Source organism: Neoarius graeffei, chromosome 2 (assembly GCF_027579695.1).
Source record: "Neoarius graeffei isolate fNeoGra1 chromosome 2, fNeoGra1.pri, whole genome shotgun sequence".
Classification (NCBI taxonomy): Eukaryota; Metazoa; Chordata; class Actinopteri; order Siluriformes; family Ariidae; genus Neoarius; species Neoarius graeffei.
In genome coordinates this window covers 67,127,878-67,147,152 of record NC_083570.1, presented here as the reverse complement: position 1 = coordinate 67,147,152, position 19,275 = coordinate 67,127,878, and the positions used below count along the sequence as shown (strand labels likewise).

Below are 19,275 nucleotides of genomic sequence, written 5' to 3'. Positions count from 1 at the left end.
TGCACTTGGGAAGGCTCCTCTGGTTGCTGATCACGGTGTGCAGAGGGTGACTGGCATCGTCCGTGATGTTCAATAGTTTGTCCATAGACCTCTTCTCTGCCACCGTCACCAGAGAGTCCAGCTTCATGCCGACCACAGAGCCGGCCCGCCTGGATGTGTCCTTCTTGGATGTGCTGCCCCCCCAGCACATCACAGTGTAAAACAGGACCCTGGTGACCACAGACTGATAGAACACCCACAGGAGTTTCCTGCAGATGTTAAAGGACCGCAGCCTCCTAAGGAAGGAGCAAAAGGAACAAAAGAGAATTTATCAATAGTGTGTCCAGGAGAATAAGGAAACGTAGCAGCAATCCTGCTAAAGGATTTATGTACTAGCAGTCACAAACAAGGTTTTAGGTTTCTGTTTCACAATAAATGGCTGATATTATAAGATTTAGGATATGGCCAATATCAAGTAGGCATATAATGTATGTTTGGCAACTGAAATATTTGGCCTTCTAAACACAAAACACAAAAACTGACCTGAAGAAGAAACTGTCTTGTTTTATATTACAGACTTATATTATCAGTGTTCCTTTTTTTTCCTGAGTCAGGCAGGCAGTCGTTTTGCACTGGGCACTAGTTTGGCCTTGGGAACAAAATATCATGAAATAATATACAAGTCTAGCTACGGTTTTACAAACTCGGGTGATCAGCCATGTTCAGAGTAGCAGAAAGTAATAACCCATCTCAGGCCTAAAATGATAGGTTCGGGGTCAGTAAGGGGTCAGAGGGTAAAGGCTATTCACCCAGCATTCCCAGCTGCAGGATACACAGCCATCTTGGATCTACGAGCAGAGGGGAAATTAATGCGGTTAGTGAATTCTGTTTTTATGAACATTAAAAAACACAGTCCCGTCCGGTAAAACACGAACAGAAATGAACCCCGAGTCATAGTTTTTGATCCTTTTATTACTGCACGCGTGTTGCGTGTGAACAAGCAGTGCGGTACACACACGGGCTCGTACGTCTCTGTTTTTGTCTGTGCTAGCTGTGTTAGCATGTAGCTTGCGGGCTAAGTGTCTATAGAGAAGCCCGAAGCCGCACGCTACCGTACTGAATAATATGTGAGTACAGTACTCGAGCAGTGCTGCGGTGCTAACACGACACCCGGTTTAGTACGGCAGTGTGTTGTTTTGGATATAGTGTCAGAGATGTAGGCCGGTGTGGAGCGGATATATAGCAGGCCTAAAACTCTTGCCCTTCCATAACGAAAGCCACTTTGTTAGCTCCACGGCTAGCTACAGGCTAGCAGTGTAAGCAGTAAATAATTAAAAGAAGCGTTATTGTGGTGCTCACTGTATACTCTGAGCACAGCCGAGGTGCAGCGCCGATTAATTAACAATTTATTAACAGACCTAATTCACCCGTTTTTTCGCGGTTAGCAGGTTTAGCTTGATAGAGGAGTCGGCTAACAACATTTAGCATCAGCTGGTTATTTAGAGCGAGCTAACAATTGTTGTCCATTTAATTAGCTGACGTTAGCTAGCAGTTTATTCCTGTAGTGTTACCAGCTAGTAAAGCCTGAAAGAATGAGAGATGTTTCAAACCGGTTTTACTATCTTCAGTACAGCATACGATTCTTAAATAGGACTATTGTTATTATAATATGAAGCTTTACATTTTTATTTATATATAACGGTAACTGGTTAGACTTGCTTAGACAACCTTGGTCATTCAGTATGCAACAAGTGTGCACAGAACGAAATTTCGTTGCACTTTGGCTCAGCACAGAATTAAATTATGCAGCAGCAAAAAATGTTATAAAGTGACCTGTGGAATTAGGAAATGTTCAAGTTGTGAATAGAAGTTTAGAGTTAGAATGGTTAGTTAGCTTATGTAGTAGTTATAGTTTCTGAACTGTCAGCGGAGTTGCAGAAGTAGTTCTTTATCACGCACTTGCTGCTGCTTCTTAGGGGAAAATCTGTCTGTCAGGACCGACTGTCAAATTATTACAGAAAAGCATTGTTTAATATCTTTATATCATTCATATTAGGAAAGATGTTTACGAACAAGCAGTGTCTCAAGTGTGTTAATTCTGGAGCTGTGTTTACTTACTTGCATTTCCTGTGCTTCAGTTAATTTCAGAACAAAATCCGAAGCACGAGTCTTAATCCCTGTCTGGAGCGTATATATGTGTATGAAGTTCAAAAGTAACATAAGGAAATGTAAAATAAGTGCTTGGCTTTTTTTGTTTTACTCTTCTTATTAATGTGCCTGACTTTTTTTTTTAAATACAGGTGACGAACGGTATGTTCGGTGCTACAAGAAAGAAGTTTGTAGAGGGGGTCGAAAGTGACTACCCTGATGAGAGTATGTACTATGGCCAGCCGTCGATGTTCCCTCATCGATCGGAGAAAGATGTAAATACAGCCATTACCAGTTGCTGTTATTAATGTGCTACACACAGCTGATCAGATGCTCAAGCATACAGTTCACTACCAGGAATAATGATTAAGATTTGATGTTGGATTTGTATAGGTTTACTATTAAAATGGTGGGAGTGAGCATTTTTGTAATATAGAGTTGAGGGACAAGATGCAAAATGTAGACGGAAAACTGAAAAAATCGGGCTCTTTTCTCTATGTTCAGATGCTGGCATCTCCTTCGCCGTCATCGTCAGGTCAATTGTCGCAGCTTGGTGCAAGTTTGTATGGTCCGCAAAGTAAGTATATTGATTTGATTGTGGAAGAAATACCTTGAGGATTTTTTTAAAATTAATACAAGTTACTAGTTCATCTTGTACAAATATTGTCCTTTTCTTTTATAAAGGTGCACTAGGCTTCTCAATAAGGAGCATGAGCAACAACAACCCTCAGTTAAACCGCAGTTTAACGCAAGGTACTCAGTTACCGAGCCATAGCACCCCAACAACGGGGGTCCCAACCATGTCTCTCCATACTCCGCCTTCGCCAAACAGGTACACCTGCTTTACTTGTGTTTATATTTTGCATACGCACTGTACAAGAGAATTTCAAAATAAGTACCCAAGTAAATGCCATGTGCTCTGCTCCACAGGGGCATTCTGCCTATGAACTCCAGGAACATGATGAATCACTCGCAAGTGGGCCAGGGGATGAGTCTGAGTGCCAGGACCAACAGTATGGGAGGCTCAGGCCTCGGAAGCCCCAACCGCAGCTCGCCCAGCATTATCTGCATGCCAAAGCAGCAGCCAGCGCGTCAGCCCTTCACCATCAACAGGTAAGAAACATGTCTGACAAGACAGCGCTGCTAAGGGGCCTCAGTGGCATAAAGCACAATCCATCTGGTTGCTGTATCATATGTGACAATGTATGTGTAAATAATAAGTAGTTTTAATTGTCTAGCCTGTGTCCGTAGTAACAACCACATGTCTATCATTCCTCAGTATGTCAGGGTTTGGAATGGGTCGAAGTCAGGGGTTTGGTATGAACTCTTTATCGAACAACATCTTTAATGGAACAGGTAAGTTATTTGTGGAACAGTTTGGATATATTGACAACTATAAACATCTCTGTACTATTCTACGTTTACCACGTGGCAGCTTTTTTTATGGATTAATTTTATTTTGGAAGCTGTCTTGTGTATGGAAAAATGCTAATGTATTACATGGTCTGTGTGATAGATGGGAGTGAAAATGTGACAGGACTGGACCTCTCAGACTTTCCAGCATTAGCAGACAGAAGTCGGAGGGAAGGAAATGGAAACCCAACACCGTTGCATAATCCCTTGGCTGGAAGGGCTCCCTATGGTGAGGGCTCATTTCCCGACTAGTAACAGTAAACTTAAAAAAGAAAAAAAGCATCAGCATATGATTTTGACTTGTATCCAGTCAATAGATTTTTATTTTCAAAGCTAAATTCTGACTACTGTTGTCTTTTTTTTTTTTTTTTTAATGTTTACATCACAGTTGGGATGGTCACAAAGCCGTCAACTGAACAGTCCCAAGATTTCTCGATTCACAATGAGGATTTTCCTGCACTGCCTGGGCCTAACTACAAGGACCCAACGTTGAGTGCGGATGAAAGCAAATCAGTCAGTGTTCCTCAACATTTTAACTCTTTTAGCAAACCCCATGACCAAAGATAGTCATGTTTGTACCATTTTTGTTTTGCTGTCAATTCAGCAGAACTTGAACTCCTCAACCAAGAGCAGCTCCAGTGCAGATGGCCCCAAGTTCCCAGGTGATAAGACATCAGCACAGAACAACAACCAGCAGAAAAAGGGGATCCAGGTGTTGCCTGATGGTGAGCTTCTATTGAAATCCAAGCTGCTTGATGTCATGACGTCTCTCGCGCTCTTCACACGCAATTTCTCACGTTTTTTATTAAAACAAACAAATGATTAGTTGTCAGTCATATATTCAAAAGGTTCTCAAAATCTCCACTTTAAAAGGTACCTTTAGACTATATCCTGTAGAGTTATGTACTCTTTCATGACCTCAGGTACATAGTTGTAGTTAACTAATATCCTGTTCAGGAATTTGACCTTATCAGCATTAGTGACATGAAAGACTAAATCATGGAGAGCATTCATACTTGATATGACCTGCCAGATTTTTCAACTGTAAGCAGAGCTGTGCACAGTAATTATACCCCAGTCCTTCGTATTGAGGTCACTCACCAGTCTCATTTATAGAAATGGTAATTCGGTTCACACAAAGCTCAGGGTTAATTTGAGACAAAGTCATGGTTTGATGGGATCCTTCTGACGGACAAATAGAATTTACAGCAGCTGTAACTGAATATTGTGGCAGTTACTTCAACAGTATCAACAAGCTGTACTATTGGTTATATGCAGTCAGAATTATTTATAAACTTTTATTATTTTGCTGGCCTTCTTGAGTGTGCAAAAAGCAAGATGTATAAACGTAACTGCCTTGTAGCAAATTCCTTGGCTAGCCTACACTGTTTGACCCCTTGTTGATTTTTAACACAACCTTTTTGTCCAACATGAAACACTAGAAATATTGTGTAGGTCCATTTTTCATCATAAAATTATTGAATATTTAATCACTTAATAAAAGTTGTTATAAAAATGAGTTTGAATGCACCAGTGCAAAACATCTAAAAAGAATTAGTGTATCTAAGAAACGGATATTTTCCCTGTCCCCAGTAAACAACTGGCGAAAACACTAGAAGAAAAGGCCTATTTTCACTCATGAAGTGATTGATTACTGATGACCCTAAAAGGGGGGAATTGGAGATCCAGAGCATGAAAACAAGTAAATTAGTAACTACACAGAGGTTCTTTAATTCTTTCATAGTTATGTGATTATACAAGTCTCAAGTGTCAACGTTCTTTACTGAGTATTGTGTTGAGGGGTAGTTTTACAAATAGATATTTTGCTCTAATAAAATTAAACATGAGCATAACTAAAACATGAAAATGATCCTGGTATAATCGTACTCTTTTACAGGCAAAGTGACAAACATTCCTTCTGGAATGGTAACAGATCAGTTTGGAATGATTGGGCTGCTAGCCTTCATCCGAGCAGCTGAAACAGACCCTGGAATGGTTCATCTGGCGTTAGGAAGCGACCTGACCACACTGGGACTCAACCTCAACTCTCCAGAGTATGACACTTTTTTTCCCCCTATGTTTCCTGAGCACTTTCATAGTCCTCTCTGTGCATTAGTATCCACCCCCTATGGGAAGATTTGTATTGTTCTGATGCATTTTTATAGATCTTGCACTACTTTTTTTTTTCCCCCCTGTATGTTTCTTGGTGATATTTTTATACTTAAATCTCCTTTTAATAGGAATCTGTATCCCAAGTTTGCATCTCCTTGGGCCTCTGCACCATGCCGACCACAGGATATTGGTTAGTGTTTGCTTTATTGACTAAACACCTAGAGTAGCTCTTTGATGTGCATGTTGAAAATCATTTCAACACTTGGTACTGTTTGCCTTTATTCTTCTACAACTGCGTACTGAAATTTTTCAACCAGAAGAGGATAGGATCCCTTTTGAATCTGGCTCATCTCATTGTGTTTTCCCCTTTTTGTCTTGGGGAGGTTTTCCTTGCCACTGTCACCACTGGCTTGTTTATTAGGGATCTAAATCTATACAAGTAAAATGAGTTGAATTATTTGTTGGGACACTTCTTTTTCAGATTTCCATGTTCCATCTGAGTACTTAACCAACATTCATATAAGGGACAAGGTATGTGAGAGTGATGTGAAATCACACGATTATACCACTGCCTCTCTGGTAGATATGCCAAATTAGACATAAAAATCCAACTCAGCTGTGTGGAATGAAGGGGCTTTGTTTTCATGGAATGTTTAATGCATATTATCACTACATATTTTAGTCAGGAGAATAATTCTTTTTTTTTTTTTTTGCTTGCTTGACATTTATCATATATTATTTATCTACAGCTTGCTGCAATAAAACTAGCACGTTATGGGGAGGACCTGCTGTTCTACCTCTACTACATGAATGGAGGAGATCTCTTACAGCTTCTGGCTGCTGTGGAACTGTATGCATGACTCCATACGTTTCATGAACAGATAAGAAATGACACGTCAGTTACAATTAAAGATGCAATTATCAGACCACGTATGTCATTTTGTGTTGATGTAATATTATGTATTATAACCATGTTGCAGCTTTAACCGAGACTGGAGGTACCATAAGGAGGAGAGGGTGTGGATTACAAGAGCACCTGGCATGGAGCCCACTCTGAAGACCAACACTTACGAGAGGGGGACATACTACTTCTTTGATTGTCTTAACTGGAGAAAGGTTGCTAAGGTAAAATTATTGTCCTTTTAATGACTAGATAGATTTGTTGAATGGTTCTAGAATTTAAACTACAGTCTAAAGTTGTTTGCAAATTAGGAGTGCTGCTGCATAACTTAACAGTAAAAAGCCCTGATATTAGAAGTCTAATAGCAACACATGCCTTGTGCTGCAGTATTGTATGACATTTCATCTGACCTTATTTAGAAATATGGTGGTGTAAGTCAACTGAAAACCCTAAAAGGCAAAAAAGAAGCTTTAACTTGGGTAGTCATCTGTGGTGGCCAATGCTCAATGTTTTCATTGCAATACACCACGGCTTCTGAGTTATTATTCAGTATGCTGTGGTCATCTGCAGCTGCCTGTCAGACTAAAGAGTATTAGCTTATTTTCAGAGTCCTTCCATACAAATATTAATAACTAAGGCTTTTTCCCCCTACTTCCATTTTAAGGAGTTTCACCTTGAATATGACAAACTTGAGGAGCGACCTCACGTACCAACCACCTTCAACTACAACCCGGCGCAGCAGGCCTTCTGAACCGGACGTGCTCAGGCTCTCTGAGCTGCAGGAACAGACCTCAGCACTAGACTTGGCCAACCACAATCTGCTTTTATTCCTCACCTGTCTGGACAAGGACTGCAGGAGGAGGGCAGGGGGTCTCTACTTTAACCAGTGAGGAGAGACACCATGCCTTACCAATAATGTGCTGCCCAAAATGACCCCCCCCAAAAAACCCTTACACTGTTTTTAAATATTCTCATACCCTCTTTCTTTTCCTCCTTTTTCATTTTGAGCACCAGTCTGTATTTTGTTTACGCCTCAGATCAAAAGCCTGTTTGGTCTCTGGCAGGAGAACTGACTTGCAGTACGACAAAAGGCTACGTTTCGTTTTCCGAAACGTACCATGTTAGTAAACAGGACAGACACAAAAATCAATCCAATACATGTGAATACAAAAGGGCGGAAGAAAAATGCAATGTTCATTGTTGCACTATTTAGTAATAAAAGAACACAAAAATTGTTTTGTGCTTTTTTATGTGGAAAAATGCTCTTATCCTGTTTTTGTCTGGAAGGATACACAACCTACTATTAACATCATGGAATATCTCTCTCTCTCTCTCGTCCTTTAGCCTTGTTCCCCCCCCCCTTCTCCAGAACATTCCTTTGAGCTTTCATCTTAACCGTGCAGTTGATCGTACACCCGATCAGGTTTTCTCTGCCTAACTCCAATAATTACAAATCAGACTGTTTTAGTGACCATTGTGGGAACAGTGTGTGGACCATCCTCACCCAGGGGGTTATGACTAAGCGACATTGTTCCAGATAAAACACTTCTCAGTCTTTGTTACAATTTTGTAATAAATGTGTACATTTTTTTTTTATTTTTTGGACATCACATGAATAAAGATATGTATGTACGAATGTGTATATATAATATATATAGATAGCTGTATCTATATATATATATACATGACGTCTATTTTGGAAAAAGGTAATTATTCTTTGCTCAGCCTCATTTTTAGGAGGTGAGCAGTGGTGGCATTATGTGTTAGAAACAAACAAACAAAAAAATAGTGTTAATAATATTGAGCTGCCAGACAGGGCTTCACACTTGTTACCCTGTGCACTTAAGACCAAGATAAATATTGAAAAATACGGAAGGCCAGATTTTTTTTTTCGAACTAAGGAAATCTATATCCCAAGCCCCTGAAAAAAGTGGAACCATTTCACATGCAGCTGTTTGAATAGAAGAATTTCATAGGAAAAGTAAAAATTGGTAATACTGCTAACAAAAAAAAGGAAAAAAAAACCAGACCAGTCTTGTATTTTCTGAAAACGTTGAACGCGTCTTTCTTTCCTTTGTAATAAAGCAGAACGGCTTTCCTGAACCAGTGTTTGTCTCTCTATGGGAGGGGGTCGAGGGCTATAAAGAACAGTAGTGAAAGACTGGTAATGAGTCTGACCCAAGACTGCGAAAGAACACTTCACCTACTGCATGGAAGATGTGCACGTTACAATGACTAAAATAAGGCTGCAGTATTCCCACAACTGCTAAAATAAAATATATTGTGACTTTATGATGACAGATTGGTGAATACCTAATTTCATGTAGCTTTTTTTTCCTTCAAATAAATAAATTAGCACATTAATGCTACCTGTAGGGGCCTTAGCTGTAAATAAGCGATTTGAAGATCTCCGAGGCGTTCCAAAAAAAAATCTATTTTATTATGGCATTAAACAATGGTTAGTTTTCCACAATTATTTAATTTTACAAAAACGGCAAGGCCTCAAGGAAAAGATACTCAACATTCAGCTGGAATGTTTTCAAAATTCTACCATTAAGCATTCATTTGCATCATAGTCTGAATACAGTGCATTAAAGCTTCCACACAGAGACTCCATTTTAGCATGAGCTTTGACAAAAAAAAGCAGCAAAATTTCTGTTGCACACGTTTTTATACAGATTAGGCAGCATGGATGTCAGGTACAAAATACAATGTTAGTTTGCTACAGTTCCATGGACTTGAGCTCTCTGAACAAAGTAAATTGTGTCATTTCTTTCCTAATACTTGGGCAGGCTGCCCTTTGCCAATCTTGTCACATGAGGATCCCACCAGTTTCTTCAGATAGTTCCTATTAATTTTATCCCACTCTTTCACTGACTGGGGTTGCACCCTAGTGAGGAATCATGGTGCCTATTTTGGTGTTTCACCTGATGTTCCAAATAATCCCACAAGTTTCCTATGGAATAAAGTTCTGGGGATTTTACCACCCAGTGAACAAGTCCTAGTGTTCCATCATTGTACAATGAAGTGTGGGTAGGTGGATGTGATCAATTTCTTGCCCAGGGAGCTTATTTTATTTTCAAACAAAGCCACCTTTTCACGCTGCTCAACACACCACTTATTTCTCCTGATGCAGAGTGTTACGCTGCACAGAACATACACATAGCAGGATCAACTGCAGAGCTATAACTTTACATTAGCGCATTGTACCAAATTAACTGAGTTATACAAGTTGTGAAAATTCAAATCTAGTTACAAAAGTGAGCCATTATTCTGTTAAATACATTAGAATGTACTCAGAATTCAATGTAAAACTGTCGCTGTTGTAAATCTAGGAACGGACGTGAAGTAGGGCAAAAGACCTACTTCAATGTAGAACCTGTTATATAAGCACCTCCACTTTATACATGACCATGAAGAATGCAGAGAGACATTTCCAATCAAATTAGCAAAGGGAAATTATCCAAAATGTGTGAAGTTTAAAAAAACAAAAAACAAAACAACTCATTACAGCTGCCTAACTTGATCACCTGACAATTATCTGACAAAATCTGTACAGCAATGGAGAAAATAAAAGAGACATGATCATGTTTTTCTAGAAACAGTTCACAGTCAGTTCCAGTCTTAAGTGCATTAGAAGGAAATTATATATAAAATATTCAATAATGAGCACACTGTATGTTCCCAATGCATGGTCACTATACACTTTCTGGATAAGCTGGTTTATTTCCACTCTTTAATATGACAAAAACTTGAAATTGGAGATGTTTTAGTTTCACTTGGCACCCAGCTCAGAGGTGGCAGCAGCCTCTGACGGGGCAGAATCAGCTTTAGCAACATCCTCTAAAACACAGAACACATACAAGGAGAATAGAATTAATACATTTAAACACATTTTTGGTGGCAGTTCAAAAACTGATATATTTACTAAGACTAGGGGCAAGATGTTCAAAGAAAAAGAAAATCCATCCTGAACAACTTGTATATTTAAATTTAAACTTTTCTTCGACATGTTGGTCCATTTTCACTTTGGCTAATGGTTTCCTACATGCCATTCAACTACCCACCAATAGTGGAGCCATTGGACTTTAGCTCTTGCTTCCTCTCTACAAAAGAGAGAGTGATGCAGCAGTGCTTTCGTTTTTTTAGTTGGTCCAGCTCTCTCACATCCTCATCTGTACACTCTGCTCAAGCAGATAAAGTTCTAAAGCTTGAACTTTTATGCTAATTCTGCCATCAACACCATCACATAGGATCAATAACTAGCCAAGCAGACTCTTTGCTCTAACCCAGCATAACTGTATCGTTTAGCTGCATTACACTTTGGAACTTTTGAGCTCAACATGTGCTGTCTCCACTACTTGAACATTGGATTTCTCATTAATACGAGAATATGAGAAATCTCATCTCATTATCTCTAGCCGCTTTATCCTGTTCTACAGGGTCGCAGGCAAGCCGGAGCCTATCCCAGCTGACTACGGGCGAAAGGCAGGGTACACCCTGGACAAGTCGCCAGGTCATCACAGGGCTGACACAGACACAGACAACCATTCACACTCACATTCACACCTACGGTCAATTTAGAGTCACCAGTTAACCTAACCTGCATGTCTTTGGACTGTGGGGGAAACTGGAGCACCCGGAGGAAACCCACGCGGACACGGGGAGAACATGCAAACTCCGCACAGAAAGGCCCTCGCCGGCCACGGGGCTCGAACCCGGACCTTCTTGCTGTGAAGCGACAGCGCTAACCACTACACCACCGTGCCGCCACGAGAATATGAGAAATGTTACTGGAAAATGGTAAATGAGAAAAGAAGCTGTTGCTTTTTTGTTTTAAGCGTGACTATTATCACTTATGTTTGAGAGGATTATAATTTTACTCATTGTAAACACATTGTAACTGTGCCAGTAAATGTCCTCATTGGATGTCAGAATGAAAGACAACTGCTAACTTCTCATGGGAATAACAAAAATACTGCACTTAAAAAAAAACCTTCAGAATTGTGAAGCACCTCAAATAGTTTGATATAGTTTGGCAGAAGCGTCTTTTAAGAGCTTATTTTGTTTGAAATTTGGTTCCTTTCCACCTTTTAAGTCAGTACATTTTGTCAACATTTGTCAAGGTGCAAACTACGAGAAGGTTGTTGCAATTAAAAAGATCACATTTCCAATAATGACAAGAGGACAGACAGATGGGCAACACCAGTTCAATTCATGACTTGTGCTACTTAGATGGACACAATAACCAATGTTCAGGACTTAATTTCTGTATCCCTTTGATATATTCTGATCTGGGGCTTGGTGTGGTGGATTTGGGTTGCACCATGATGTTTAATTTATGTGTTTGCTTCCTCAGATCAGTTTGTCAGAGCAGATGCAAGCACACCAGGGTTGAAAATAAGTGAATCATGTATATATTTTAAAAAGAGTTGTTTTTATTTTGCTTTGGAAACACATTTTTAAATAAAATGCAGAACCTTTTATAGTTACTTATGTGAGCGCTGATTAAAAATTCCATAGCCAAGATGCTATTACTTTAATTAAAATAATTTATATTCTACTTAAAGCCACCATTCCTATGACTTAATACAACACCCTGTAAGATTTCCACTTTTCTGCTGTCTAGTAATGGTACAAAAGAACAGTTTACCTACCCCTGTCCTTCTTTTCCTGAGTTTCCTCTGCTGCAGTCTTATCGGCCCTGAAGAATATCCGTGCACTGCTTAGAGAGAAGTAAAGTAGCTCGAACTCCTGCCAGCAGACACAAGCACACACCATGTCTCAGTGCGGGGGAGAAAAACAAACAAAAAAAAACAAAAAAAACAAAAAAAACAGTCATCTCAGACATCAGTTTTGTCTTACAATGTTGCCACTCTTTTTCAGAATTAGCAACCCGTGTCCCTTCACTATTTGCTTACAGGGAGTGACATTTGTACTGAATGCACACTCAAATGTAAGCTAAGAAATAAAACTAGATACAAAAAAATACTAGTTAAGGTTGAAAGAAATATGCAATTTCAGTAGCATCACAGCCCATTCATTCATTTTCAGTACAGTGGTGCTTGAAAGTTTGTGAACCCTTTAGAATTTTCTATATTTCTGCATAAATATGACTTAAAACATCATCAGATTTTCACGCAAGTCCTAAAAGTAGATAAAGAGAACCCAGGTAAACAAATGAGACAAAAATATTACACTTGGTCTTTTATTTATTGAGGAAAATGATCCAATATTACATATCTGTGAGTGGCAAAAGTATGTGAACCTTTGCTTTCAGTATCTGGTGTGACCCCCTTGTGCAGCAATAACTGCAACTAAACGTTTCCGGTAACTGTTGATCAGTCCTGCACACCGGCTTGGAGGAATTTTAGCCCATTCCTCCGTACAGAACAGCTTCAACTCTGGGATGTTGGTGGGTTTCCTCACATGAACTGCTCGCTTCAGGTCCTTCCACAACATTTCGATTGGATTAAGGTCAGGACTTTGACTTGGCCATTCCAAAACATTAACTTTATTCTTCTTTAACTATTTTTTGGTAGAATGACTTGTGTGCTTAGGGTCGTTGTCTTGCTGCATGACCCACCTTCTCTTGAGATTCAGTTCATGGACAGATGTCCTGATATTTTTCTTTAGAATTCACTCGTATAATTCAGAATTCATTGTTCCATCAATGATGGCAAGCCGTCCTGGCCCAGATGCAGCAAAACAGGCCCAAACCATGATACTACCACCACCATGTTTCACAGATGGGATAAGGTTCTTATGCTGGAATGCAGTGTTCTCCTTTCTCCAAACATAACGCTTCTCATTTAAACCAAAAAAGTTCTATTTTGGTCTCATCCGTCCACAAAACATTTTTCCAATAGCCTTCTGGCTTGTCAGCATGAGCTTTAGCAAACTGCAGACAAGCAGCAATGTTCTTTTTGGAGAGCAGTGGCTTTCTCCTTGCAACCCTGCCATGCACACCATTATTGTTCAATGTTCTCCTGATGGTGGACTCATGAACATTAATCAATGTGAGAGGCCTTCAGTTGCTTAGAAGTTACCCTGGGATCCTTTGTGACCTCGCCGACTATTACACACCTTGCTCTTGGAGTAATCTTTGTTGGTCGACCACTCCTGGGGAGGGTAACAATGGTCTTGAATTTCCTCCATTTGTACACAATCTGTCTGACTGTGGATTGGTGGAGTCCAAACTCTTTCAAGGTGGTTTTGTAGCCTTTTCCAGCCTGATAAGCATCAACAACGTTTTTTCTGAGGTCCTCAGAAATCTCCTTTGTTCGTGCCACAATACATTTCCACAAACATGTGTTGTGAAGATCAGACTTTGATAGATCCCTGTTCTTTAAATAAAACAGGGTGCCCACTCACACCTGATTGTCATCCCACTGATTGAAAACACCTGAGTCTAAGGCCCTGTCCACACGGCAACGGATTCAGGTGAATCTGATACAATCGTTTATCGTTTCAGCCTGGCGTCCACACGGCACCGGCGTTTTGGGTGCCCCAAAACGAAATCTTTTGAGAATGGGTTCCAGAGTGGAAAAATCTGGCAACGGCGCCATTGCGAAGTCGTCTGGATGAGTAGAACGGATTTGTTTACGATGACGTCACAACCACATGACTGTCAGTGCTTCACGCTGGGTAGAAGTGTAACGAACTCGATGCGAGTTGTCAACAAATCCTATAACTTGGTTCATGAAACGCGCTTACAAAATATTTTCACTGTGAATATTTATCTTGTAATGGTGCAAAGTGAGAGAGAAGAGAAGAGAGAGAGAGAGAGAGAGAGAGAGAGAGAAAATAGCGCTTAGGGCAGAGTCTTTAGTCCAAACACTGCGGAAGCAGTACCAAACCGCGCACCGCCCGTGTGCTTTCCAAAAACAAAAACAATCCCGCCAGCAAAAATAGGAAAAAAAAAAGAAGTGATCTCACCTTTTCAGATGTTGGTTTAAGTCCGACAATACATTCCTCAAAAAGGGCGTAGAAGAACAAAGTAATCCATCGACGTGTAGCATTCAATTTATTCGGGACCATTAAAGAATTCTGGAGGATATCAGAATGTTGGCGTACCGGCTTCCATCTACCCCCATTCATTCCTCTTTCCGCGTCTTTCATTTTACGCTACTGATTAATAATCAAAACTTTATGTGGCTAATGCTACAGAAGAAGGGGTTTATGCGCATGCGTCTACTACTTCTATTGTTCTGGTGTCTCCGATGGGACCGTCTTACAGCGCACGTAGAGGTGTGGCATGTGTATTGCATCGTTTTCAGCAAGCTTTGCGTTGCCATATGTACCTGATATTTTACTGATCCGTTGCCCATGTGGACGCAATATTTAAAAAAAAAAAAAAATCTCGTTGCCGTGTGGATGTAGCCTAATTTCACCTTCAAATTAACTGCTAATCCTAGAGGTTCGCATACTTTTGCCACTCACAGATATGTAATATTGGATCATTTTCCTCAATAAATAAATGACCAAGTATAATATTTTTGTCTCATTTGTTTAACTGGATTCTCTTTATCTACGTTTAGGACTTGTGCAAAAATCTGATGATGTTTTAGGTCATATTTATGCAGAAATATATAAAATTCTAAAGGGTTCACAAACTTTCAAGCACCACTGTATATATTCTGGTCAGGTTTGTTATGGATCCGGAGCCTATCTTGGGAACACTGGACATGAGGCGGGAAAGCAGCTTGGATGAGACTCCTGTCCATGCACGCTCATTTGACACCCAGGGGAAATGGAGAGTAGCCAATCTACCTACAGGGATGTTTTGGGAAGAGGGAGGAAACCAGAGAAAATCCACACAGACATGCAGAGAAAAGCAAAACTCCATACAGACAGGAACACAAGATATGGCTTGAACCTCAGGATCTTTGAAGTGTAAATGCTACTCGCTGCACGACCATGCCAGCTCAGCAAATTATGCTCATGTTTGTTTTAATATAACCAGAGATAAGGCACAGAGAACTTGAAGAATTATCTTCTCATTACAGCAGTTGTTGGCACACCTGCAGGTAGATGTCTAGCCTCTTCTGAGTCAAGTTCATGGTCTGCATGAGTTTCTCATCTTGGTTGGTGGCTTGAATGTTCTGTTCTTTCACCACTGCATTCATCTCCTTCACATATTTCTCGCGAACTGCCTGGAACCAATGCAATGAGTCAAACTCCTGATATTGGTCCAGCAGCTTCAAGATGTAGGCAACACCTTAAGACAGAAACAGTGGGACAATTGAGATGCTGCCTATCAAAGAAGCACAAATCACAGATAACGAAGTACAGGTTTTTGTGCAGCAGAAATATGACACTTACCCATGGCAAAGCCATCATCTGTAAATGCTGCACCACTTTTGTTCTTTTTGTTCAGCTTCTCCTTGCAGCTGATGGAGTGTTCTACAAAGTTTACGGTCTGACAATGGAGAGATCAAGAAACATTTACTAAAAGTATCTCTCATCAGTGGTTTAATGAGGATGAAAATTATGCAAGTCATATGCTGTGGCTTCAGAAATATCTTTTGGAAGGATAGTGCTCCACCGCTCCAGTATAGTTCATTGGATTTGTAAAATGTGAAGTGGATTTGTAGAATCTCTGGAACTGTGCTAACAAGGTGTAGCAGTGGATTTGTGAGTGATTTTATTTATTTATTTTTTTAAATGCCACATCAGCACCTAAGGCTATTCCATGGCAAGAGCATTTCTAAAAAAGGTATTAGAATTTCTTCATGAATAAATAATTAAAACAAATTAAAAAAAAAGTTACATAAATGTATAACTAACTGAGATGCTTTAGATCTGCGTGTGGTGATGATTCTAAAACTTTTTTTGGTGACACCTTGTAAAAACATCATCCAAAGTAGTTTGAGAATAAAATTGTTCCCTTGTCTCGTTTAGGCCAGGACAACAAAGTAAAATATGCTTGATTGTCAGAGATATCCTACAGAAGTGGCATGATGGGTCTTCACCTTTTAATAAAAAAACAAACAAAAAAAAAAAACATGGGTGAGCCTTAAACGACCAATACGATGCCTGGCATACACCAGCTGGTTGTGTCTGGTTCGAAATGAAAAAAAGGTGCCTTATTGATGTTGATTTCATCCAATTTTTTTCAAGACATTCATCCCATGCAGTCTGCCACTTCCTTAAAATATAAGACGCCAGCACAGATCTGAGGTCCAAGGCTGGGGTTTTACATTCACTGACCTTTTGTGAGGGCTCATTTGGCAGCGGTGGATTTGTAGAATATCTGGAAGTGATTTTTCCAGAATCTAGACACACTGAAGCCGTTCTGGTGGCTCAGGGTGCCATAAAACCTTACAAAATTTTTTTATTTTTTCCTTTCATCTGTCACCCATCTGTACTTATATATTCATAGTGCCTAATATTTTAATGAGGCTAAAAATGTAGAAATTTAAAAATGTTCTTTTTAGCAGACTCATGAGCAACATTTTTGTATTCCACATAGAATATTTTAATGGCTTAAAAATCACAGGTTCAACAGTACTTTAAAAAAATAAAAATAAAAAACTATAGAACATTTAGCAGAAAGAAAACTGGGATAAATCTGGTCATTGTAAACCACAGAAATTGCTGCTTACCAAAGGAGGAACAATCATGTAGAAGTTCCTCAAATGCATATTCTTCACGCTGCGGAATTCCGGGGAAAAAACTCCCACAAGCATTTTGAAATACTCAGTTCCCTCAGCTGAATTACTGGTCAGGTCACTGAGTACACAGTCTAGAACACTGAAATGACAAGTTTGTTTTCTTGTTTCTCTTCATGAAAATACTTAACTTTATACTTGAGATGTTATTCCAAGCGATTTAGAATTAAGATCTCGAACAGGACACTTGCTAGGCATCAACGCCTGTTTTGCACTGCACTCACAGAGAACAGTGAGCAAGATAAATGCAGAAAGACCACATTAGTACCTGGCTGCTTTCTGAGTCTCCTCAGTGAGACCCTCCTCCTTCACCAACTCCTCAAAGTTTACAATATCCTCAAGATCAGGAACAAACCTGAAATGTTAGCAGTATATTTATGAAATAATATTTTCCAATGACAATATTCAGAGAGCGCTACATTTTACCATACTTCATTTAGTTTATGTGAGCGTTTGTGTGTGCATGCACATGGCTCAGAATGTGACTTTACCGGATGGCGCTGCTACAGCAGTGAAGACCCCCAGAGCGGATCATCCTTACATACCCCATTGCGTTACCTATGAGAGGGGGAGAGAAAGGGGGAATCAGAGTAGACACTAACACTACGTTCACACTGCAGGCTGAAGTGACTCAAATCCGATTTTTTCGCCCATATGTGACCTGTATCCGATCTTTTACTGACAATATGAACGACACAGATCCTATTTTTTCAAATCCGACCCAGGCCGTTTGGATATGTGGTCCTAATTCCGATTCCTATCCAATCTTTTCATATGCGACTTCAGTCTGAACCGCCAGGTCGCATTCATCCGACTTACACGTCATCAACAAGCCACAAACGTCACTATTCTGCGCTGAAGTAGGCGGCGGGTCTCTCAAAAAAAAGTTACAACAACATGGCTTTGATGTTCCTTTGAACGGAGGTTGCAGTCACTACCCCGCAGAACGCCTGAGCCAAAACCCTTGCCCTCTTCCTTCTCAACCTCCTCCTTAACATCAGGCTATTGTGCATGTTCTGGCTCCGTCGCAACAACAACTGCATCATCGCCAGGTACTCCATGCTGGCTACTGTCATACACAGGAAACTTTAGGTTACTTCCGTAAACACTGGCCATGCTCACTGCGTGTGACATCGTCGTATCCTGCAACGCGCATGCGGAACACTTTTAGGTCGCTTTTCGTTCATACTGAGGATCACATACAAGTTGCATATATTTGTTAATATGAACGACCTCACAAAAAAATCGGATTTCACAAAAAAAATCGGAATTGAGCATTAAGCCTTGCAGTGTGAATGTAGTCTAACGTTAAAGTCAACCCTATTTTAATTCTATTTTATTTATATAGCACTTGGGCGGCACGGTGGTGTAGTGGTTAGCGCTGTCGCCTCACAGCAAGAAGGTCCGGGTTCGAGCCCCGTGGCCGGCGAGGGCCTTTCTGTGCGGAGTTTGCATGCTTTCCCCGTGTCTGCGTGGGTTTCCTCCGGGTGCTCCGGTTTCCCCCACAGTCCAAAGACATGCAGGTTAGGTTAACTGGTGACTCTAAATTGACCGTAGGTGTGAATGTGAGTGTGAATGGTTGTCTGTGTCTATGTGTCAGCCCTGTGATGACCTGGCGACTTGTCCAGGGTGTACCCCGCCTTTCGCCCGTAGTCAGCTGGGATAGGCTCCAGCTTGCCTGCAACCCTGTAGAACAGGATAAAGCGGCTAGAGATAATGAGATGAGATGAGATAGCACTTAACAATAGACATTGTCACAAAGCAGCATTACAGAGATATACATTTTAAATGTATAAATGTTTCCCTAATGAGCAAGCTGACAGGGCAAGGAAAAACTTCCCGAGGTGACATGAGGAAGGAACCTTGAGAGGAGCCAGACTTGAACCCATCCTCATCTGGGTGACACAGAATACTGTGACGATAAATAATTTCACTTATATAACTGTATAACAGTTTAAAAAAAAAAAAAAAAGTGCCAACTGTGTTCACAGGAACTTGAGCATCATTATAGTTTTAACTGTTGTATCAAATTGAAGTTATTAACTGTTC

The 19,275-nt window shown here is 40.2% G+C and overlaps 2 protein-coding genes across 4 annotated transcripts in view; one reads left to right on the top strand and one right to left on the bottom strand.

Annotated features, from left to right (window-relative positions):
• The first annotated feature begins 754 nt into the window (after window positions 1-754).
• Window positions 755-8,656, top strand: cnot2 (CCR4-NOT transcription complex, subunit 2). Of its 3 annotated transcripts, none has more exons than XM_060914756.1 (15): window positions 755-853; window positions 2,280-2,402; window positions 2,632-2,704; window positions 2,812-2,959; window positions 3,058-3,240; window positions 3,407-3,483; window positions 3,644-3,769; window positions 3,929-4,053; window positions 4,148-4,265; window positions 5,438-5,594; window positions 5,781-5,842; window positions 6,134-6,183; window positions 6,402-6,502; window positions 6,633-6,777; window positions 7,218-8,656. In XM_060914756.1, the coding sequence occupies exons 2-15, from the start codon at window positions 2,292-2,294 to the stop codon at window positions 7,302-7,304; spliced, it is 1,563 nt and encodes a 520-aa protein (XP_060770739.1). In that variant the 5' UTR covers window positions 755-853; window positions 2,280-2,291; the 3' UTR covers window positions 7,305-8,656. The 3 variants fall into 3 exon arrangements, with proteins under 3 accessions (XP_060770739.1, XP_060770737.1, XP_060770736.1); XM_060914754.1 differs by having other exon boundaries at window positions 4,145-4,265; XM_060914753.1 differs by lacking the exon at window positions 7,218-8,656 and having other exon boundaries at window positions 779-853; window positions 4,145-4,265; window positions 6,402-6,547; window positions 6,633-6,723.
• A 549-nt stretch (window positions 8,657-9,205) lies between these two features.
• Window positions 9,206-19,275, bottom strand: part of washc4 (WASH complex subunit 4) — a 31,030-nt gene continuing 20,960 nt past the window's right edge. Inside the window, exons 27-33 of the mRNA XM_060914752.1 lie at window positions 17,718-17,784; window positions 17,495-17,581; window positions 17,161-17,308; window positions 15,878-15,974; window positions 15,577-15,773; window positions 12,211-12,307; window positions 9,206-10,396 (exon numbers count right to left, since the gene is read on the bottom strand). Of these exons, the coding sequence (XP_060770735.1) occupies window positions 10,329-10,396; window positions 12,211-12,307; window positions 15,577-15,773; window positions 15,878-15,974; window positions 17,161-17,308; window positions 17,495-17,581; window positions 17,718-17,784 (761 nt within the window). The 3' untranslated portion in view covers window positions 9,206-10,328. The remainder of the gene's footprint in view (window positions 10,397-12,210; window positions 12,308-15,576; window positions 15,774-15,877; window positions 15,975-17,160; window positions 17,309-17,494; window positions 17,582-17,717; window positions 17,785-19,275) is intronic.

Coding starts and splice junctions, on each gene's coding strand:
- cnot2 (XM_060914754.1), top strand. CDS start 2,292: ATGTTCGGTGCTACAAGAAAGAAGTTTGTAGAGGGGGTCGAAAGTGAC. Junction 4,266..5,437: donor GATCCAGGTGTTGCCTGATG/GTGAGCTTCTAT, acceptor ACTCTTTTACAG/GCAAAGTGACAAACATTCCT. Junction 5,843..6,133: donor ATGCCGACCACAGGATATTG/GTTAGTGTTTGC, acceptor CTTCTTTTTCAG/ATTTCCATGTTCCATCTGAG.